At 41.2% G+C, this 24,480-nt stretch overlaps 1 protein-coding gene across 1 annotated transcript; it reads right to left on the reverse strand.

Moving 5' to 3' along the window:
* Window positions 1-403: 403 nt before the first annotated feature.
* LOC141655744 (polygalacturonase-like) lies at window positions 404-5,367 on the reverse strand. Its single transcript, XM_074462807.1, has 5 exons — window positions 4,879-5,367; window positions 4,405-4,694; window positions 3,571-3,802; window positions 528-712; window positions 404-422 (listed from the first exon to the last, which is right to left on the reverse strand). The coding sequence occupies exons 1-5, from the start codon at window positions 5,365-5,367 to the stop codon at window positions 404-406; spliced, it is 1,215 nt and encodes a 404-aa protein (XP_074318908.1).
* Between the last annotated feature and the right edge of the window lie 19,113 nt (window positions 5,368-24,480).

Below are 24,480 nucleotides of genomic sequence, written 5' to 3' on the forward strand. Positions count from 1 at the left end.
ATGAACTAAACATTCAAATAAAAATTTCCACAAGGACTTAAAGAAACGAAAACAGAAACTTTGGGACTATTTTGACAAGAAACAAGAACAAGTAACCGGGATATGAGTTAAACTAGATCACGAAACAGGTTTAAGCCTTGGAATTAAACTCAAGATCACGAAGCAAGAGTTAATTCCGCCTCAAACACTAAGTAATGAGGGGTTTTCCACACTAAGCAAGAAGAAAGTTGATTGAAAACTTCAGTTTCAAACTCATATTTTTAATTCACTCAAATCTGAAATTCTCATTAGGGTTGCTTGGTTTATATAGACCAAGCCTTACAATCTTGACCCTTTATTATAAACTACATCTAAGGGCCACAAAAGGAGCTGCTATATTAGAAGGGAACGACAGCCTAGGACCTTACAAGGCCTTACACAAACTGAAAATGAAAAGGACATAAAGCAAAGAAATGATAAAGTAAACTAATAGTCCAACCCTTCTTTGTTTGCTTGCTCAACTCCTTATTTATGCAATATGGACTGACTTGGCTGCCTGAGGAACCGTGTGGGACTCATATGCAACTTCCAAAAGTCCTTTGAGCTTTGTTGAATTAAAAGAGAAAAGGTTGAACGCGACATTTAGCTCATTGTTCCAAACCGGGTCCCCTTGGTACCTTTGCATTGATTCTTCAAATAATTTCCGAATGGTAGCCTTTGGAGATAAAAGATCCTACACAAAAACAAAACTCACCTAAGATAAGAATTAAGACGGTTGGAGCCATGACTTCTTAGACGGTTTTTGAGTTAGACCTCAAATTAGGACGAGGTCCAAAACCGTGAAAAACGGAGTTTGGTGTTGTTTCCACTTTCACTTCACATTCTGAAACTACTTATGACTCGTATGCTCCACAAAACTTCAAATACGACTTATTAACAATCCCCGATGCTAAATAACGCATTGCTTCACTTCTCGTCTCATTACGTCGTTAATCACCCAATAACACGTTATAAGGTCGATCAATGAACCACAATCGTGTTTTAACGTCTTTAGTACATTGTAAAACTATCGCACCATCTTTTAAAACCTTAATCAAGTTGTCACGTCATCAAATGTACGTCACCGCCTTTATCTGCATGTTACCGCCTCAATCTGTGCACCGGGAATAATGTATATAATTTACTACCACTGTCATGATCTTAATTTTCTATTTTGAGATTACATTTTGTCTTGCAAAAGAAAATTATTGATATTCTTATCAAATTTATTAACAAAAACAGTTGAAAGCAAAGTTTAGATTATTTTAAAAGAAATTATCTGGCTATGGGTCGGGTCGAGTTAAAACGGGTTTAGGGTTGAGTTACTACTCGGTTTAGTTCGGTTCGGGTTTAAAAGGGTTTGCGGTGAATCAGATTTCAGGTCGGTTCGGGTCGAGTCACAAGTCGGTTTGGGTCCTATCGTTTTAGGTTCTATCGGTTTATCAGTTAACCATCAGGCCAGTTCTGGTCGGTTTCGGTTTAGCAAATGTTTGCGTTCTATCGGGCCGATTCTCGGATAATTCGGATCGATTTTTCTGATCGGGTCCAGTTCTAGTCCTCGTCCAAAGACCCGTCCAAAGACCATAGTCCATGTTGTTCAACACCTCAAGTATCCCTAGTCATCGTTGTACAAAAAAAAAAAGTATCCCTAGTCCTTACATCCGCTTCTCATCAAGTTTTTTTATGCGTACAAATTGGCCTCTCTAATAGGCCACTAGTCTATGAGTGACGATATCAACTTATTTTCTTTCTAATTTTTGTGATTTTCTCCGCTCACAAACCGTTGAATATATATCACCTTTTTTTATAGGTGTCAATTGAAGGAGACAATTACAATGTTATTTTATCGGGTAGTGACTGAGAACATTTATTTAGAGGCAAAAAAGAAAAGGTAGATAACATTGTAGATTTTTTGATGATAGTCAATGCCAACAAGTCCACTGCCTTGACTTTGTTTCCTCGTGAGACAATAACCCATTTCAAAATATTTGTTCAGATCTATATGACAAAACACAAATTAGCCTAGAAAAATAAACAAAAAAAAGTCCATCACAAATCATATCTTGACTAAAAACCAACTCCTACTTGCGATTAAATTTATGCTATGGTTAATCAAAGACTTGAGAGATACGAATTTTCATCTTTTACAAATTTGCGATGAAATTCCCCTAGACAATTATTAGGTCCGGACCGGAACCGGTTTGGACCGGAACCGGAATTGGTAAAATTCACGGACCGGGACCGGACCGGATTATAAAAATTCAGGTCCGGGACCGGACCGGAAAAATTCGGTCCAAGACCGGACCGGACCGGTTGGACCGTAATTACCCACTTTTTCAAATTCCGGTCCAAAAATTCCGGTCCATTGGACCGGTTTGGACCGGTTGGACCGGATTGGACCGGAATAAAAATACAATTTTAAGAAAAAAATGAAAATAACCATAATTCCGGTCCAAACCGGTCCGGACCGGAAAATACCGGTCCCGGACCGGACCGGACCGGAAACCGGAAACTTGGAAAATGGTGGACCGGAGACCGGACCGGAATTTTTAATTCCGGTTCCGGTCCACTCGATTCCGGTCCGGACCGGTCCATTTTTCCGGTCCGGACCGGATTATGCCCACCCCTAATGACATATAGGTTTAGATTCAGAATATGAGAGCTTGATGTCTTGTAATATCAACTGATAACATGGATTCCTTGAACTACAATTAAACGTCACAATTTCCGGTGAAGATGATGTTCCATGAATACTCTTGTAGATCACATTGCTAATTTGTATGCCCGATCCCTATTTTACAAACAATTAAAAAATCACAAACATGGAACCGATTCGTTTAACTATAAATCTTATAACAGAAGTAAGAAAGAACTAATAAAAGAACAATAAAGAGACAAACGCATAGATTTACGTGGTTCACTAACGGTGTGTTAGCTACGTTCACAAGGCAGAAGGGAAAGAGTTTTATTGATATGTGAGGAGTTTTCAGATTACAGATTTAGACGGTATGACTGCTAGGTAGAGGCTTAGAGAGTTTATATGATATTCTCTAAGACCTAATACAGAATGACCTAATAAAGGCCCAAGACACAAGACAGACCCCGCATAGTCGTTCGAACGATGACTAACAGAATCAAGGAACAAACCCAAAAAATAAATTTATCTGTATATATATCAATCCGCTAATATTCAATGAATAATTAATTCATTTTTACTCTTATATCAATAAGTCTCATACAAACTATCACGAAATCTTTTTATATGAGAATTTATAATGTAATATTTAGTACATTGTTATTTGTAACAAATCATGGCACTCCATATTATATTGAAAAATTGTTTTATATGAGAATTTGTATTGTGATGTTTTAGTGACGGTAATTTCAATTAAAATAGAGAATCTATCCAAAAAGTTAAAATTTGTTGTTAAAATAAAAATATTATTGATTTACTGACATTAGGTCGCATGTTCGAATCTCCTATACCTTGTAGGTTAATAACTACCATAATAGGTTTTATATGTAAAATCGTTTTACAAGAGACTACCGTACCTGAGCGCGAGGGCAGATGCCGTGTGGACAGTAATTTTGATCAATGATAATTGGGTAACGCACGTCGATTATAGTTACTCCAAGGAAGTATATATCCTTCACAATTCCATAAATTGGAGTAGAAAATGTCTTTATTCTTAACCCATTATATGTACCAATAAATGTTACAGATTTTACCGTCACATTTTGTACCACTACTCCTTCGTCTGATAAACGTCCAAGGCTCCCTATGCTGCTCAAAACACAATAAATTCAGAAGTATTATTACAAACTTGGATTTTATCCAAATTTACCACTAATTAACTGATGAAATTCTCATGTTATATATGTAATCGTTTTAATTCACTTTTACGGTTTGTTGGTAGGAAATTTAATCGAGCCGCTCATTTGGATTTAGATAAACTAACCAGACCCGCACCCAACTTGACGCCCGAACTAAGGACCCCAGTTGAACTGTAAAATGAATTGATCCGATTTATATGGTATGATCCGAATGTTTATTGTTGCATAGAATCCATTATCCCTAAGACCCTAAATAACTTAATAATAACAGACCTGAGAAAGACCCGAACCCAAATTGACCCGGCCGAACTTAACTAATCTAACCCAAATTATGTTAAACTGAAAAAGACTCATACCAAACTGAGCCGACTCGAACCCGAACATTTTGGCATGTCTAGGTCTAGCTAGGTACTTTGTTTTCACATACGATTTTAGCACGTCGTATTGCTTAGTATTGCAACAAAAGAATTACTCCTATATGAAAGAAGCCAATTATAATGCGAGGTTTAAAAAAAAAATGAAATATAGGAGAAACATATATGAGAGTAATACCTAATTCCATGACCTGGTCCACAAAATACGTTTTCGACCCATATATTGTGACTATTGGGTCCAATTGAGATACAATCGTCTCCCGTCATAATCTGTGAATGCATAATCTTGATTCCTTTTGATTTTTCCATATGAATACCATCGGTGTTTGGACTATCACCATCGGCCGTGATTGTCACACCTCCCATATGTATGTTTTCGCATGCATTAATCGTAATATGAAACATTTGGCTATTCCTTGATGTTAAACCATCAACTATTACATTCTTCGAGCCTTCAAAGCTCAACGACTACAATTAGAAGAAAAAAAAAATTACTCCGTATTAGAAGAAATTTACAAATAATTTAAAAGTTATATAACATAAAAGAAAAACAACAATAACAACATCAAAATGTCATTAATCTATCGCACACCTCAAAATACAATGAGCTAAAACAGAAGCGTGGTAAAAACCAACTCTGAATTAAAATTACCTTAGCTCCTCTAAGACATCTCATCAGTCGAGCATGACCTTCTTTACAATCCCATATAGTTTTACCTTGAGCGTCAAGGATACCACCCATAATATGAAGTCCATCAACATTATGAAAACCAATCCAAGTTTCATTTCTATAGGTAACATTATGTGCAATAAGTGTACCATCAATTCTAAATAAAACATCTAATTTGCAATTATTTCCCTCAAAAATTATAGGTCTTAGTAAATATGTACCATGTGGTACGTAAATTTGGGAAGGTATCGAGGATGCGCATGCAGCTTTCCATGCTCTACGAAATGCTTGTGTTGCATCTGTCTTACCATCATTTTTCGCTCCAAAAGTTTTCACGACGTTGAAACTTCTTAACGAATAGGCGGGCGAGGGTGAGATAGGAAAGGAGATAGGAGCTATCACCTTAGATGATGTATATGAATGAAGTAATAGTAAGAATTGTACTCCTAATAGATAAAATGAATTACTCATTATTTTGATGGGCTTTATTATATATATAATATATAATTCTTTAGGAGATTAATTGAGGAAAAAAAATAAGAATTGAGATGAATATATATATAAGTTGAAAATGTATTCTTACGTTGACAAGTGATTATTAATTAAGGTTTATTAAACCATAGGTTATTTTAATAACTATGGTAATGGAGTAAAATTAGGCTAAGAAGTTAGGTTAATAGAATTTTATTACATACAATATCTTGATTAACTTCCCAAGTAATTTGTGATCACGCTTAATATGCATATTGAGACTTTAATTGGGAGTATATTGGTTGTTTTAGAAAAATATAATCATGACTTCATGCATCAAAATTTCCTTGTATATTTCAAATGTAAACATTTTGAAAATTAATGCTATAAAACTAGCTCATATCCTTTTTTTTTTTTTTCACGAAAACAATATATAATAAAAAAATGGCATGAAGGCTGTGTTTTATTAAACTGAACAAAACTGAATTGAAACGGAGTTAAGTAGAAATTGGCTAAAGTCGAAATATTTGTTATTTCGGTTGCTCATCACTTATTAATTCATTATCCTTCCTTCAATCCTATTTGATTTATTTATCTAAAACTTTATGGAGGTTAATTTAGTCGATTGATCTTTTTTTAAATATTTCAAGCATTTTTATTTTTTTGAATGTTACGGAGCCAATAAGTCATTTCAAAATATGCAAATTGTAAATTCTATGTTAAAGTTTTCTAAAAAAAATCAATGTAAAAAATTCAAATGCATACATAACTTTCTTTAATTCAAGATATGGATGTTAGAAATACATAGCACTTGATCAATTGACCTCATGAATGAACTCTTAAATGAAAAATTAAATAACTTGAATGGTCAAATGGAACTGTGGTTTAGAATACATTCCTTTACCTCAACTTAATTCTATCTTAAATTAAATTTCAATTTTGATTTTATGTGATCTGTTATGTATAAAACCCTAACTTTTACCTACTTTTTTTGTACAAGAATTATGACGATAAATTAAATATTTGTGTACCTTATTGTAAAAAGAAGTTAATAAGCTAATTAAAAAAAATAATCAGAAGAACATATCGCTAAATATGGTAAAAATGAGTTAACACTTTAATTTTTATTTATAATGATATATTCTTGTAAATTTTTCTATAATGAACTCTTTATGTGTGCTATAAGTACACAGTTAGAAAAACCGATAGTATTGTCATTTGTTATAAGTGGGTAGTGTAAGCAAGTGAGTAATAATTCCTTTATTTTATTGGTTTGTTTCACATGCACTGGTCTTTGTGCAAAAAACAATAGATAACAATTCACTGAGACGGAGGGAGTATGTTGTAATAATGATTTATTTACATGTACTAACTCACAAACACAAGAGCACAATTCATTCATTAAAATTATGAATCAAGCTTATGAAAAACTAACTTGAACAACCTATTTATTTCGAACCTCTCATAAAAAAACAGCACTTGAGCCAAAATTACTCTAACTAAAAATGCCCTAGGTCTTAGCGTAGCTAAACTATTAAGGTATAATCTTTATTACCGTAAAGATAAATACAGTATATAATTTACTTAACCAGTTTTTTTTTTTTTTTTTTTTTTTTTTTTTTTTTATTTTAAAAAAACGCTTGAAATATACTGTACTATTCCTCATTACTAGTTATCTAGTTTAATTTTTTTTAGACAAATAGAAGGTTGCATAGGTCCGATCATCACCTAAACATAACATTTTTTAATACACGTTTAGGGGTATTAGCCTCATCTCCCTCATACGATAGCCTTATGTCTTCTAACGTTAACCCATTGTATGGCTTCATAGGACTGCAATCAAAAGCTTAATTTTATCAGTTGATATACCTTTGTATTGCACATTGTTGATTTCTATGTTTGATCCCTGCTAAAATTTTCAGTAATTAATTAGATCGATAAAAGTAATATGTGGACAACAAAAAATTAACTTTATGGCCGCTTTGGATCAAACGTTTTGTAACACCCCCATCTATCAAGGAGCCTTAATAAGACCTTCCCTAGCAGATAAGAGTGCTACCATCTCGGTTGCACGAGGTCAGTAATAATCAAATGTCCATAAAAGAACAATTATATTATATACAAGTGCATTAAACCAAACAAACGATATAAAAGATACAACTCGTGATAACTATCAACTAGGTGAAACTATCTATGCCACGACTCGTGATAGACTCGTCCCTCTAAGCACCCCGCTATGATCCAAACATCAACCTGTTAAGACTGACTGCTCACCATAGTGGATCACGACAGACACAACACAAAAAGACAATACAACATTACCACATAAGGTCAGTAACTGAGGTAACAAATACAAAAGCAGACACAACGAAATACAGTAATACACACACACACCACCTCCTCCAATCAACCACGCATCTCTGACTGCCCGAAGGTCCAGTCCTGCCAGTGGGGGACCGCATCCGTTCCCACCTAAGCCCCGCTCATCCATTCCGAGTGATAAACCTATGTTCCTTAATGTGCACATTCCCAATGGCGGGTTCCCATAGGGCGAATCAAGGGCGTGCATTCCTATACAATAAAAATAATAAAGATAGCCAAAGCTTGGGGCTTACCATCCTCACGATGTGCTGCCACTCCCTCGACCTGCGTCGGTCACGACCTCGCTGACCTCCCGGATCTCCGCGATCGTCGTCATGCCCGTCGAGTCAGCGTACTCCAGTGTTTATGGAAAATCTGGGAGCTCGGCGCCCGCCACCTCAATCTTCTGCAAGACTCAAATGATTGTTAATTTGGTGATCATTAATCATTTATCAGTTTTATCAAAAATGACAAGTAAATATGCTTACCACGATCGGCCAGTACGCCAACCTATGACGGGCGAACTCAGAGTACTTCTCTTCAGGAAGAAGGAAGGCGTCACCACCCGCGTCAGCCAAGTCAACCTCTCTCTCAACCGCAGAAGGCTCCATAAACATCACCCGTGGAGGATCGATGTGGACCGCAAAGGTGTAACGAGAGCACTGCCGAGTCAAACGCTCGCCCATGTACCACACAGGTCCCATGGGCGTCGTCAGCAACAACCGACTCGAGCTCCTGGGACGAAATACCTTGGCCACAAAAGCCAGAGCCTCAGGGTATCCCTCCCAAGGTCTAGGCACCCACTAAAATAAAAAACAAGGGGTCATTCCTATGATCCGCTCTAAACGGGAGGAGATTATTCCTATGTTCACTTCTAAAAAAAAGACAGAAAGGAGATAATCAAGTAAGGATCGAAGACACTTACGCCGTCCAACGTTGGGTCATTCACGCCCCTCCGACAAACGTCGTAAGAAGAGCGCTGACTCTTCCTACGGCACACCACCCAGTCCCTCACGACCGGGTACACCCTCGGCTCGGGTTCTATTCTCTTGGGCTAAAAGCTAGGATAGTAGGATTACACCCACGCCTGCAGACAAAATAATAATAATTTTTTATAAAGACGATAATGGTAATAAAGAGATGAAGAAATAATGATCTTTCGCAATTCAAAGGAAAGGTTCATACCTCCAACAAGAGTCCAGGACTAACAGTGGCAGGAGAAGTCCCCTTCTCCATCAGCTCCGGACGTACCATGGCCCTCATGTAGCGGGCGAGGAATGCAAAGCCAGGAGTAACACAGTCCCAATGAACTAGGCTACTCAAGTCAGCAAGAAAGGGAAGAAGATTCGTCGACAACCTCTCCCCTTGTCTCCAAGGTAAATCGAAGACAAGAACCACCACAACCACAGACGATCCCTCTGCTCAGTAGTAAAAGGAGGAGGAGGCACCTTCCTCCCCTCCATCGTCACTGTTGCTGGGACCCTACCTGCAAAGTAGTCCCTAGCGTAGGAACTCAGTACCAATCCGGGAACGCTGGAAGCACTCGCCGCCAGGTTCCAGCAAATAAGCCTCCTCGCCTCGGGCGGGTCTACTCTCGATCATGGCCGTTAACGACCACACCAAGGGCTCCTCTCCACACAGCAGGCCCAAGAACATGCCGTAGTCCTCCAAAGTGACCTCGACCTCTCCAAAAGGCATATTGAAAGTCGAGGTCGTGTGCCAGTACCGATCAAGGAAATATCAAATCAGGCTAAGGTTAGCCTGAATCTTCTTTTACCTGATCGCCCTCCAGACTCCTACCAAAGGCCCGAAGGCTCTCAGCTCGATGATGGCGTTCTCCTCCTACGACAGCTTCCCGAAGGCATCCATCATCGTCGTGTAACTAGAAAAGGACCTCAAATTCTCGGCCTCCTGTATCAATTCAAAGCAAAAGCTATCTTTAGCATAAGACAAATGAGAAATGAAACGGCAAATAAATAGGAGAGGTAATAGAAATAACAACCTCAAAACTTACCAAACTCCTCGTCGTCCTATAAGACAGGTGGCTCTCTGCCGTCCAAATAAGATGTCTACCATCCCATTTCTCGGCCCACTCAGGTGCACCCACGATCTGGCGACCACCTCGCCCCACGTCGGCCATCCACGGTACCTCCTCAACCCCCTCCTCTTATCTCTCTCCCGCCACGAGATCACAAGAAGGGTCGAAGTCCACGTCCAGGGGTCTCTCTCCGACGTAGAAGGCACGTTATCTGCAAAGTCAAGACAAACAAGGCCATGTCAAGCCTCTTTGAAGCCATTTCAAGCATTTTCCAACATTAAAAGTGGGTTTTCTCGTCATCTTTGGCCATTTCTTTCGAAACCCGACCACACATGTGGTAGGTTGAGGCAATTCAAGTCTAAGTTCAAGCCTAGTTGCGGGTTTGAGTCGAAATTTTGGTAGCATTTCGCTACAATAGCGATTATGCCCTAAAAAGTGTCCCGAAAGAGTTGTCACAAATTGAAAATTCGACATGATGATATAAAGTTTAACCATTAACAAGGGTTCTAAAACACCGAGTTTCTTCAAAAACAGACAATCCTAAGGTCATTTTCGAAGCAATTTTTGAAACAGCGAGAAACCGTCTCATTTTTCGCCCAAATGCTCAATACTTGACGAAAATTCAAAAAGAATACATGGTTATGTTCCTAACATTGCAAATTACCCATCTATAATGTCAATTTTTCAAGACAAATCAATTTGAGGCAAAAGTCCCAAATTTTCGAAATAGGGGAAGATAAAACCCTAATTTTTTTCGATCAAAGTCAAGCAAAAACACGAATTAAAACAAGAATAAGATAGATACCTCGATTAGTCATGGTTTATAGCACAAGTCGATCAAGTTTTGACAACATTTGTGGGAATTTGAGAGAATTTAAGAGAGGATCGTGTTTCGTGTTTATGAAAGTAAACACGGTTTTAATCGGGTTTTTACCCAGACAGGGACAAGCCCAAGAAAAGATGCCGCACTCGCTGCGCCTCTTCCAAAGTTGCAGCTTATGTTGCGCCTATTCCCCAGTGAGTCTTCAGCTCAAAATTTGAAAGTTCGTTATGAGTTTGTTATTTATTGGCCCAACTTTTGTGCGCCTCTTCTTCGATATCTCATATCATACACTTGGCTCTCTTGGGCATTCTTCTCGTCCGGGCCGGCGTTTTTTTAGTAGACTGCGAAGCCGTCACAATATTTTATTTCCCAGCAAGGATCCTTTGAACACAGTTCACGGGTTCATCTTTTATTATCGGTATTTCGCTTGCAACAACCGAGTGGATTTCCAGCGGTGCTTAGGATGCGCCGTTATCAGTCAAGCCTCTCTATTTTCCTCGATGGTGTTTAAGACGCACTTTTTGTCAATGCATTTATATTCTAAGCGAGAGTTCATTATAGCCAATGTACTTCTCGAGAAGTGGAGTTTGTTTGAGAGAAGACACAAGCAGATTCCCCCCAAGAATGATTCAATCCCGACAGAGTCATCCATATATTCCCCAACAATATTTTGCAGCGTTTCTCATGACGATCAAGATGTTCCTAGTCGTCAATATATGCTTCTCTAGCGTTATTTTGCAGTGTTGCGGTTGGCAATCAAGACATTATATGTTTCCCCAAGCGAGAGTTCGTTGCCGCTCACAGCCCACGTATTTCTCGAAGACAGAGTTTGCTTGAGTACAGACACAAGCAGATTTCCCAGGTATGATTTCTTCTTATGGCTGGCGAGCTTCTTTACGTAGTCTAATGGACTTTAAACGACCCTCCCCGATAGTCGACAGACTCTAAAATGTTTCCGACAACAGGTCCATGGTTCAGACCCCTTGAGCCGCCTTGCGTCGCCATAGTCGTCAGGTTGTAATCTTCAATTGAACTGATGGCTATACTTTGACTTTGGCCTTGTCAAAGCCTCATTCAAAGTGGGGGCGCTGCAGATACCTCATTTCTACACCTTCCGCCAACCACCCAGTGATGATTGGGCCGCATGTTTGGTACACAGAATGATTTATGACAGTCTGTAAGTTTATCGTCAGGTGATAGCTCAAACACTCGGTTATACTCCCTTGGTCGTCATCTAGCACCGATACGGTTGTTTTGACAGTAATTAGATTTCATTTGGAGTCCGGTTCAAAAATTGTTTCATTTTCTAAAAAACCGCTTAAAATGCCGAGTCGGAATGTTCTAGAATATTCTAGATATTTATGCCCAATCAAATTTTATATCTTTTGGTAAATATCTATTTTAAGGAATAAGGAAGTATAGATTTACCGCAATTCCATAACAGAAACGCGAAAATCTTTCTTCTGGAGGAGGAAACCTCTGGGGAAATGACGCAGTAGATGTTGCGCCTCTTGGAAGAACCGCAGCAGCTGCTGCACCTCTTCTCGAGCTCTTTTTAGTTGATTATGGAATATTTCCGTGATTTTTTCCAAGTTTGTGTCATTCCAAAACTCTTTCACAATTTTTTGGTATAAATAGAGACCTCCGGTGTCCATAACTTTCACGCAAGTTCCGCCCTTCTCTTCTCTCTTTGCATTCTAGACCTTACACTAAGTTTTTGACGCCTACGTGCTTGATCAATCGACCACGTAAGCTCAGATCCTTCTGAGTACCAGTCACGTTGCATAGACCGACCAATTTGACCACTACACATCAATCAATTTAAAATCCTCCAACGAGGGCACTGTCTACATACATTCGAGTCGAGCAATTGCTAACATTAACTTAGTCAATCTCGTTCCGCCAAACATGTAAGTCTGAGGGTGTAAATCCCACTTTTACTTTATTTTTAATTTTGTACCAATTAATGTAAGGTTTACGTCAAAAGTACATTCAAAACCGATTCTATAATCCATTCTGTAAAACTGTTTTTACACGGCAGTGGAGATCAGGCGTCAAGAAAAAATGCAGTAGTAGCTGCGCCTCTTCGAACAATCGCAGCATATGCTGCGCCTCTTCCAGAGGATGCTTGCTGCTCCTGCTCTTCTTCTTCTTCTTCCTCGAGTTTTCATTGTTTAGTCATTTTCGTCTTTTTTTCCTTTTTTCTTTTATCTTTTAGTACATAAACTTCTTTTAATAACTCCATTTTAATCGTAACGTTTTATTTGGACTTAAATCCCTTATAATTCGATATTTGCGGGTTTTCGTCATTAAATCAAACCCGGATTTTTTGAACTCGATTTGTCCATGTCAAGTTTCTGGGATTCATATTTTGTAGATGCTTTTCATATTCTGTTCTATTTTGTTTTCCAACTGTCTTAAATCCCAGTTTAGTAAATAAATTAATTTTGACACCGTAAATAAGATCTAACTCGTTTTAGTTCGTTCGAATATGTTTTTATCACTTTTATGGCGGTTCCAGACGTATATAACCTGCTAAATCACTTTTACTCAAGTTCCCAATCAATAATCGATCTTAAATCTACCAATGAACATTAATAGACCGCGGTTCTAACTTCATAGACAGAGACCAACTCAAGAACAGACGCAAGAGCTGCGCCTCTTCTAGAGGACGCAACAGATGTTGCGCCTTCTAAGGTGGTTTCTGTCCCTGAACTCTTTCTCGCTTGGATGTGGCTTCTAATTACATATTTAATTAACTAATAATCGTAGTATCGCCCCTAATCTGACCTATTTCATTGTCTTAGTTTCTAACCTTTTATTTTTCCTCTATTTTCATCTTCGAAATTCCGTTTTAAGTGTATTTTTGACGTAAATTAGATAAGAGTTGCAATTATCTATATAATATAATTAAAAGGCTACCCTAAAATGACAAATAAACGCCACCTAGACAAAGTCATGTAGGATCCAAAAAGCCATCTAGATTAAAATTTAATGTGACATGGCATATTTAAATGTGATGTTGCATATTTTTAATGTGACATGGGATTATCAATTTATTATTACATGACATTAATTTAAATCATTTATCTATAAATTAATTTAATTCACTTATATCTATAATATGAAAGAATATTATCATTGATGGGGCATATTCTGCACCCATTGACCGAGTCAACATATTGAGCAAGGTCAAAGATATCCACGGCAAGTCAACATCTCTGACAGCCTAGCCGACGCGGCCAGTCGGCCTGTCACTTGGGTCTCGGCTAGGCAACCTGCCAGCCGAGAGACATATCCGCGTACTCACATCCAAGACCCCTCGGCATGGAGTCAACTCGGCCAGCCGGCCAGCCATGGATCCCTCGGCCGAGGGTAGAACAGTCTTTTCACCTGCTCTGCCACTTGGCCACTACGTGACAAAAGGTGAAAGTCTATAAATACTCCACTTCTCTCATTGAGAAAGGGGATCCGAAAATAATCGAATAATCCACAATTCATCTCACAATACACTAATCTGGTATAAACTCCCTTATCTCTCTACAATATACTTTGCCAAGTAACACACAACTTAATCCCTTTTAAGTTCACTGACTTGAGCGTCGGAGTGAGTACGTTCGGTACTAAGCCGAGCCCTCAGTTTGTTCATTGTTTCAGGAGAGGCCGAAAGGAAGAGTCAAGCAAATTCATCATTCTACAAGCTTACGTGGTAACAAATCCTGCTCCGGAATTATACCCGGAACAATTGGCGCCGTCTGTGGGAAAAAGATACTAAAAGCTAGTCAAATCCCTTACAAAAAAAAAATAAAAAAAAAACAAAACAAAACCCACCCAGCAAGCTAAGAAGATGTCAAAACAACAAGAGGTAGTTGTGAGTGACGAAACCGCATTCTACCAAGATGACACCGTCCCTAATTCTGAGATTGGGCAGTCCCCAACCGGCCGAGTAATTCAACCGGCATACGGGATGCCTATACTACCAGAAACACCGTTGCCTGCCGGCCATGTCACTGTCATGGGACATGTGGTCGACGCAGCCAAACTGAAGCTGTTCCTGGACCTGATGGGTACTACGCCGATCACCCCCGCCGCAACGACGGTGACGGCAGCACACCCGCAGGTGACCAGGGCCCATAAAGTGACCCCGAACAACTTGTCCGGGGCGATACAAGGAGCCATGCATACTAGGACGCCGGCGGATCCCGTGCCGCCAGTGGCAGACCAAAGTCCTTCCCCCACTCGCGGGAGGACAGAGTCGCCGCGGCAGCAACGAGGCCACCCCCGAAAAAATGGAGAAAGAAGTCCGACTCTCCAAAGTCGGACAACAAGAAGCCCTTCCCGCCACGGGAAAAGAAGCCGGACTAGGGCTACGAGGAGCCGATCGCCACGTGTCATTCGACACGTGGTCAGACAGCCCCTCAGTGCCTATGTCCTCGATGTCTCCGTGCCGACCAAACTGAAGCTGCCGTCCCTATCATACAAAGGGGACAGTGGCTCAACCGACCACGCCGAGACTTTCGAGTCTTACATGTCGGTATGGGAGCAGCCTGATGAGGTATGGTGCCGAGTCTTCCCAACAACCCTGCATGGGATGGCCCAGAGTTGGTACAAGGGGCTGCCTAATGGTTCGATATCTTTGCTACGCCCGACCTAAGGGATAACTTCATAGCCCAGTACGCCTGCAACAAGAGGAGGGCCGTGGAGACATCGGACCTCCTCACTATCCGACAGGGGGATGACGAGTCTCTACGCAGCTATGTGAAGAGGTTCGACGCAAAAGCTCAGCAGATCCGTGAGCTGAACACCGAACTGGCGGCCTTCGCACTGATGAAAGGCCTCCCGAAAGGCGAGCTAAAAAATGAGCTGATCAAATGCGAAGTCCTCAACCTGGACTCCGCCAGAAAGATGGCCGACCGAGCCGTAAAGGTGGAGGACTACCACAAGACCTGGGTAGGCCATAGTGAAGCTGGGCACCCAGAAAGGAAGAGCCGCCGGGAGAATGCTGATGAAGACCGCCGTGACATAAGTCAGTCACGGCCCGAGAGATTTAACAAGAAACAGAACTCGGCGGGCGCCGGGGGGAGTTCGGGACCATACACCCAGAAGCGGTACAGCGGTCACACCCCCCTGGTCAAGTCTCCGGCCGAGGTCTTCGCCCTGAGCAAGAATGAAGGGCAGAAGTGGGCAAGACCTCCCAAGACGAGGGCGGAAGGCGACGCAAGCCAATTTTGCGATTACCACGGCCAGCCCGGCCATAAGATCGACAACTGTCGGCATCTGAAGAACGCCATCGAGGAGCTGATCCGAAAGGGGGCCCTCAGCAAGTATGTAGCTGGGGCCCCGGAAACGAGCTCCGACGGGGCGAACAGGAAATCAGTATTCCAGAGGATGGGAGTGATCCAGGTGGTTATCGGAGGAAACGAGAACGGAGGGTCAGCTAATGGGCAGAAACGACACCTAAATGAGCTTTACCAAGCCATCAACTTTGTGCCCACCACAGCGATCCCCGCTTCCACCGTCCCCGATATAACCATCGGAAAGAAAGACTACGAAGGAGTCGTAGCCCCGCACAGCGACCCGCTGGTAGTCCACCTGGACATATCCAACCACTTGGTTAAGAGGTGCCTAATTGATACAGGCTCCTACACGAACATCATGTTCAGGGAATGCTTCCTCAATCTCGGCCCAAGATTGAGGACCCGAGCCCCCGCACCAACCCACTATACACTTCTCGGGGCCGGCCTGGTACCCCTGGGGTCAATCAGGTTGCCGGTGATGTTCGGCCAGACGGATGCGGCCAAGAATGTTTTATCTGAGTTCGTGGTCATTGATGGTTCGTCCGCCTATAATTTTCTGATAGGCCGGGTCACTTTGAGCGAGGCCGATGTTGTGATGTCCATCCGGGCACTGACATTGATGTATGTCTCGGACCGGGGGGAGGCTCAAAAGCTCGTCTCAAAGGACGAGAGAGATGAAATTGTCAATGTCCAAATATCTGCCAGAGGGTGTAACATGCAATCCCTCAAAGTGGCGAAGAAATCAGAGAAGGGGAAGAGCCCATCCTTACAACAGGAGGGTGATCCGATGAACACCAACAACGTCAGCATGGTCGAGGGAGCCGAGACCGAGCAAGTGGAAATTGACCCAGGACGCACCGTAACTGTCGGTGTCGGCCTGGAGCCAAAATTCAGAGCCGATCTCCTTGACCTGCTGAGGAAGAAGAAATACGTCTTCGCGTACTCAGCCGCCGAGATGCCAGGCGTGAGCCGAGAGGTGATCGTTCACAAGATAAATGTGCTCTCCAACGCTCGCCCTGTCAAGCAGAAGATGAGGATCTCCTCGGCCGAGAAGGATGAGGCCATCAAGGCCGAGGTAGTTAAACTATTAGAGGCAGGCTTTATCATGCCTTGTACTTACCCTGAGTGGCTAGCAAATGTTGTAATGGTGAAGAAGTCATCAGGGGGGTGGAGGATGTGTGTTGATTTTACAAATCTTAATAAAGCATGCCCTAAAGATTGCTATCCCTTGCCTCGAATAGATAGCTTAATTGACGCAACGGCAGGCTACACTATGCTAAGCCTGCTAGACGCCTTCTCGAGGGTACCATCAGTATTCATGGTCAAGAAGACATGCCTAAGTGCGCATTCATCACCATATACGGCACATACATGTATAAAATGATGCCGTTCGGTTTGAAAAACGCTGGCGCAACTTACACTAGGCTGGTGACAAAGTGTTTCAAGATAAAAAAGGGCGAAACATCGAGGCTTACATCGACGATGCTATTGTAAAAAGCAAGTCTGACAGCGAGCACTTGGCCGACTTGAGCGAAACATTTTGTTCACTAAGGAAATACAAGATGAAACTTAACCCAATGAAATGCAACTTCGGTGTCCGGGCAGGGTAAGTTCCTCGGCGTGCTTGTCGGCGCCGGGGAATTGATGCCAATCCGAGAAAGTTCAAGCAATCTGGACCTCCGGGAGCCGAGGAATCGAAAAGAGGTTATGATGTTGACCGGGAGGATGGCGGCTCTCGCCCGTTTCATCTCTCGGTCAGCCGACAAGAGCACCCCATTCTTCAAAGGGTTGAAGGGGAATAAAGACTTCAGCTGGGGGGAGGAATAGAGCACAACTTTCAGGCAACTGAAAGCTCATCTTCTAACTCTCCCGACCCTGTCCAGGCCGATGCTGGGGGAGACGCTATATCTATACATAGTCGTTACCTCGGCCATGGTCGCGTGTCGTCGAGAAGAAGACAAGCAAAGCAACACCCAATCTATTTTATCAGCCATACACTCGCTGGCCGAAAGAAATTACCCACCGATCGGCGCCTTTCTTTTGTCAGTCGTTGCCGCAAGGAAACTGAAACCTTACTTCGACGCACATCCCGTGACGGTCTTAACCGACCAGCCATTGGAGAAAGCATTGGAAAAATTTGAACAATCCGGCAGGCTCATCAAATGGGCAGTAGAGCTATCCGGCTTCGGCATTCAATACAAGCCGAGGCCCTCGATAAAGGGGCAGGCACTTGCGGACTTCCTGGCCGAGTGCATGTACCAAGAAGAATCGCAGCCCGGCGTATGGGAAGTATATACCGACGGGTCCTCTACGGCAAACAGCTCAGGAGTCGGCATCCTTATCATCAGCCCAAACGGGGACGAGTTTGAGTATGCCTTGAAGTTTACCTTCTCGGCCTCAAACAACGAATCCGAATACGAGGCGGTGATAACTGGAGTCGAGCTAGCTAGAGCTGCCGGGGCGGAACACATTGTGTTGAAGACAGACTCACTATTGGTGACTAACCAAATCAAAGGAGAGTATGAGGCTCGAGACGACGGGATGGTAAGATACCTGGAAAGAGTAAAAGCTGACACTGCAAAATTGAAATCTTTCCAAATCCAATGCATCCCCAGGTCTGAGAACAACCGAGCCGACGCTCTCTCAAAACTTGCCAGTTCAACCATCAAGAACGTCAGCCGGACCGTGCTGGTGGATATCAGGAATACTAAAAGCATCACTGAGACCGTCGGCATGGTGGGCGACATAGAAGCCGAGGCGACGTGGATGACTCCGATAATGAAATACAATCTAACAAAAGAGTTACCGGAGGACCGCAGTCTCTCTCAGAAGATAAAAAGGATCGCCGCAAGGTACTTGGTATTTGAAGGAGAATTGTATAGAAGGTCCGTAATAAGACCACTTTTAAAATGTGTCGGCCCGGTAGACGCGGGCTCATACTTGTGAGAATTCACGAAGGCATCTGTGGACATCACATGGGGGCAAGAACGCTAGCCCACAAAGCTCTCCGAGCCGGCTACTTCTGGCCTACCATGCTTGAGGATTCCAGAGCTAAGACCAAGAAGTGCAAGAATTGTCAGATGCATGCTCCGGTGATACACGCACTTTCCCGAGACCTGCAACCGGTACTTAGTCCCCTGCCATTTGCACAATGGGGGATGGATTTATTAGGGCCATTTCCGACGGCCTCCGGAGGAAGGAAGTACCTGATCGTCGCCGTTGACTACTTCACTAAATGGGTCGAGGCTGTCGCGGTACCTGCCAAAACCACGGCGGCCGTAAGAAAGGTAATCTGGGAGAACATCATAACTCGTTTTGGGTTACCCCAAGTCATGGTATTTGACCACGGCCGAGAGTTTTGGAGTGACATGGTGATGAACTGACTAGAAGAGCTCGGTATCAAATTCGCATACTCCTCCGTCTGCCACCCTCAGAGCAACGGGCAGGCAGAGGCAGCTAATAAAACCATATTGAACGGATTGAAAAAGAAGGTTGAAGATCTAAAAGGGAGGTGGGCTGATGAACTACCCGGCGTCCTGTGGTCACTTCGATCCACGGAAAAAGAAGCAACGGGGTACAGTCCATTTCACCTTGTCTATGGGTCTGAGGCCGTCCTGCCAATTGAAGCAACGGTGCCTACATTTAGAACGCAAACCTTTGACCCAGTCGAAAATGAGGAAGGCCTGAAAGCCTCCCTAGACCTGGTCGAAGAAAGTCGAGACACGACACGGCTCAACTTAGCCGTTTACCAAAACAGAATGAGAAGAGCCTACAACCGAAGGGTCCACAAAAGGGACTTAAGAGTAGGAGATCTAGTCCTAAGAAAGTCGGCCGCCACCAACAAAGGAAACATCCATGGCAAAATGACGGCCAACTGGGAAGGACCCTACAAAGTGGTTGAAGAAATGAGGCCGGGTACATACCGGCTGACAGACATGGAGGGTGTGCCTCTAATGAGCCACTGGAACACGGACAACTTAAGAAAATATTTCGTATAGCGGCGGAGGTGTCCGAGACCGTTGTGGGCACCCCAACGCATGATTATACCTTATGAAGAATAAATCCAAGTTTTCCATCAAAATACTTGTCCCCTCCATAGTCATACCAGAGTAGACGTCGCGGCCAAAGTCAAGGGCAAAATACTACCAAGTATAAAAGCGTATAAGCACCGCTGAGACGCAAATCGACGCCCCGGCCAACTGGGAGTGGCGGAGAGAAGCGATCAATATGTCTATAGATACGGAAAGCGGGCCAAAACGTAAACTCGGTTGCCTCGGCCAAAGCCGGGAGTGACGAGGGAAACGCGACTTGCCAACAGCAGTTGATACTCGCCACAACGACCAACATGCTTAGGAACGTATAAGTACGGTTGAGAAACGCAAATCGGACGCCTCGGCCAGACCGAGAGTGAAAGAGGAAGCGATCAACACGTCTACAGATACGAACGCTGTCGCGCCGTAACCCCGATTGCCTCGGCCAGACCGAGAGTGACGGAGACACAACGACCGATACGCTAACATGTTCACAACGGCCGTTGGGAAGCGCAAATATGACGCCTCGGCCAGACCGAGAGTGAAGGAGGAAGCGACCGACTTGCCAACATGTTTAAAAACGTTAAGTACAGTTGAGATACGCATTCTAACTGCCTCGGCCAAGCCGAAGGTAAAAACAGAAAAAAAGCGCTCAATTAATAACGAAAGAAGACAACTGAATGAAGGATTGTGATCAAAGCCCCGGCCAAGCCGAGGGCCAATAAACAAACTCTTATTAAAAATGTTCACAGGTAATACAAGAAAGAAGTCGACGGCCGTCCCCATAGGGATAGCCTAAACACTACCTACCAAAGCTCAACAAAAAAGAGAAAGGTACAGCAAAAGGTTACAGACATAAGAATTGAAAGCACAAAAAAAGATGGCAGGGAGGAAAGACTCAATAGTTGGCCCCCGAACAGCTGAAACTGTCTGAAGGGCCGGGTGAATCCGGTGACGACCGCCCGTCTCCCTATGCCTGTTTTTGCTCGCCATCAGCAGCAGTAGCAGCATCACCATCAGTGGGCGACCCAGAAGCCGACTTGGCAGCTTCAGCTGCCTTTGCCCTCTCAGCTTCCTCCCTGGCCGCCTTCACCTTTTCAGCATGGGCCGCCTTCTCCGCAGCCTCCTCAGCGGCCTTCTTCGCCTCTGCCTCCTCCGCAGCAGCCGCCTTATCATCAATTTGCCTCTTCAACACGCTCCTTGACAGAATGCCAATCAACGTATCTTCTTCAACACGATCCTTGGTATCTACTTGCCAAACGGCCCGCTGTTCAACCGAGCTTGGCAGCACCGACAGGGGGCAATCAAAAGCACACGGCACTCACAACCTCGGTCTCGGCCAGCGCCATTTTCTTTTCCACATTTGATGTCCATTACACATCCATGTGGAGGGGGTATACGGTACGGCCTAAGCAGAACCAAGCCGAGGAAGAAGAAGCCGGGGAAGGAATTCAACTTGCGCAGAATACGCTCAACACTCATCGAAGGTCCATACCACGGCATAGACTACGCTGGGGGCAAATTGATGGGGCATATTCTGCACCCACTGACTGAGTCAACATATTGAGCAAGGTCAAAGATATCCACAGCAAGTCAACATCTCAGACAGCCTAGCCGACGCGGCCAGTCGGCCTGTCACTTGGGTCTCGGCTAGGCAACCTGCCAGCCGAGAGACATATCCGCGTACTCACATCCAAGACCTCTCGGCATGGAGTCAACTCGGCCAGCCGGCCAGCCATGGGTCTCTCGGCCGAGGGTAGAACAGTCTTTCCACCTGCTCTGCCACTTGGCCACTTGACCACTACGTGACAAAAGGTGAAAGTCTATAAATACTCTACTTCTCTCATTGAGAAAGGGGATCCGAAAATAATCGAATAATCCACAATTCATCTCACAATACACTAATCTGGTATAAACTCCCTTATCTCTCTACAATATACTTTGCCAAGTAACACACAACTTAATCCCTTTTAAGTTCACTGACTTGAGCGTCGGAGTGAGTACGCTCGGTACCAAGCCGAGCCCTCAGTTTGTTCATTGTTTCAGGAGAGGCCGAAAGGAAGAGTCAAGCAAAGTCATCATTCTACAAGCTTACGTGGTAACAAATCCTGCTCCGGAATTATACCCGGAACAATCATTATTCTTAAATTAATTTTGTATATTAAATATATTGTCTTCCAAAATTTATATAACCCTTACAAATTTACATCAAATTTCATAATTTATAATTAATATTGATATTTTAATTAAAATTTTTATAATAAAACATGTTAATAAATTTCATAATTTATAATTGAAACTGAAATTTTAATTGAAACTTTTGTAATAACATGGTAAGGAATTAACTAAACCTCTTTATATTACTAAACACTCACCATTATTAACATTTTCCTATTTAATTCATTGTTTTTAAAATTGTTGTAATAAAACCTGTTAATAAATTAATTAAACCTCTTCATATTACTGAACACCCACCATTATTAATATGCCGTTTGTCATGAGTTTCTTATTTTCTTATTTTTCCTATTTAATTCATCTCTTGAGGTCCTCTTCATATTACTGAACACCCACCATTTTCCTATTAATATTTTCTTATTTTTTTTTAATTAAACATGGTAATAAATTGATTAAAACTCTTCATAATACTTAACACACACCAAATTAATTAAAAGTTTTTTCGATTTAATTAATTTTTGTAATATTGTATGTTAATAATTTTATTAAAACCCCTTATATTACTCAACACCCATAATTTTTATTAACATTTTGTCCTATTTAATTCATCTCTTGAGGTCTTCGGCAATCAATAATCTAATTTAATAATACCACAAAATAAATTAAAAATTAAATTATAATATGGGAATTTATGGTTGTGTAATGACTATAAAACCTACAATACCTACAATAGTTTCTATTCACTTTACTTATTTAAAATATGCCGTTTGTCATGAGTTTCTAAGTTGTAGATTATATTTTATGGTTTAATTTATTTATTTGATTATATTGATTATATTGAGTATTATTGTCGAGTATTATTGTTGTTGTTGTTGTTGTTGTTGTTGTTGTTGTTGTTGTTGTTGTTGTTGTTGTTGTTGTTGTTGTTGTTGTTGTTGTTGTTGTTGTTGTTGTTGTTGTTGTTGTTGTTGTTGTTGTTGTTGTTGTTGTTGTTGTTGTTGTTGTTGTTGTTGTTGTTGTTGTTGTTGTTGTTGTTGTTGTTGTTGTTGTTGTTGTTGTTGTTGTTGTTGTTGTTGTTGTTGTTGTTGTTGTTGTTGTTGTTGTTGTTGTTGTTGTTGTTGTTGTTGTTGTTGTTGTTGTTGTTGTTGTTGTTGTTGTGTCCAATCAAGTATATTTTAATTTTTTATGTTGTTGGTTTTATGAATCGTTTGCTTTATATTTGAATTCATGTTTTCCAGTTGGTTTAATTTAAGTGACTTACATGTGACAATGTTTTGATTTGTTTGTCAAGTTTTTGCCAGGTTGATGTTTTATCTTTTGGTCAATGTAGTTTTTATATAACTTTAAAGCACCATGAAACGTATGTGAATGCAGATAAGACAAACCATCACGTGGGTAATCTGAAGAGGGAAGAAATACAAAAGGCACGAAACTGAGGTAAAATTAAAGGTAAAAAAACATAAGGTAGAAACTGATAAGTAATGGATGATTGTTGATCTCAAAATAGAAGTCTTATAATATTTCTTTTAATTTTTTATTAAACGTATATTGTGGTGTAATTTTATTATTATACTTTCCCGATCAACCTATTTGAATTTGTATTTTTGTATTCACGAGTATAATAATCTCTAACATATATTTTTCTTTTTCATTTTATATGAACTATTATCAAGGCATGTAATAAAATGAAGCGAAAGTGAACCTTTGGGTAAATATTAAATAGTATGATTTCTAAATTCTACTTCGTATGTTTTTAAGTTTATGTATTTTTTTTTGTCAAAACAGGAATAATTACATAAAACTTACTCTCATAATTTCCTAAAAAAAACTACTCTCATAATTAATGGTAAATAAATAAGCACAAATAATTGAATGAAAAATCTTTAAAATTTCACAATTTACTTTTTGAACCATCATGATAATAATTAATCATTTTTATGTCATTTCCTCTTCCAATTTAAGTTTTCTCCAACTCTCACCTTTTGATTATTATTCTATAAAATTTACTTTACTTTTTTAAGTGATTTATACTTTTTTAACCATTATAAGATGATCGTTGATCTCAAAATGGAGATCTTATAATATTTCTTTAAATTTGTTATTAAGCGTATATTGTTGTGCAATTTTACTAATATGCGTTCCCGATCAACCTATTTGAATTTGTATTTTTGTATTCAGGAGTATAATCATCTCTAACATATATTTTTCTTTTTCATTTCATAAGAACTATTATCAAAGCATGTACTAAAAGAAAGCGTACTAAAAGGAAGAGAAAGTGAACATTCATATAAATATTAAATAGTGTGGTTTCTAAATTCTAATCCGTATATTTTTAAGTTTATGTATTTTTTTTTTCAAAACCGGAATAGATTATTTTATAGTTTTTAA

Source organism: Silene latifolia, chromosome 5, assembly GCF_048544455.1.
Source record: "Silene latifolia isolate original U9 population chromosome 5, ASM4854445v1, whole genome shotgun sequence".
In the NCBI taxonomy this organism is placed as follows: Eukaryota; Viridiplantae; Streptophyta; class Magnoliopsida; order Caryophyllales; family Caryophyllaceae; genus Silene; species Silene latifolia.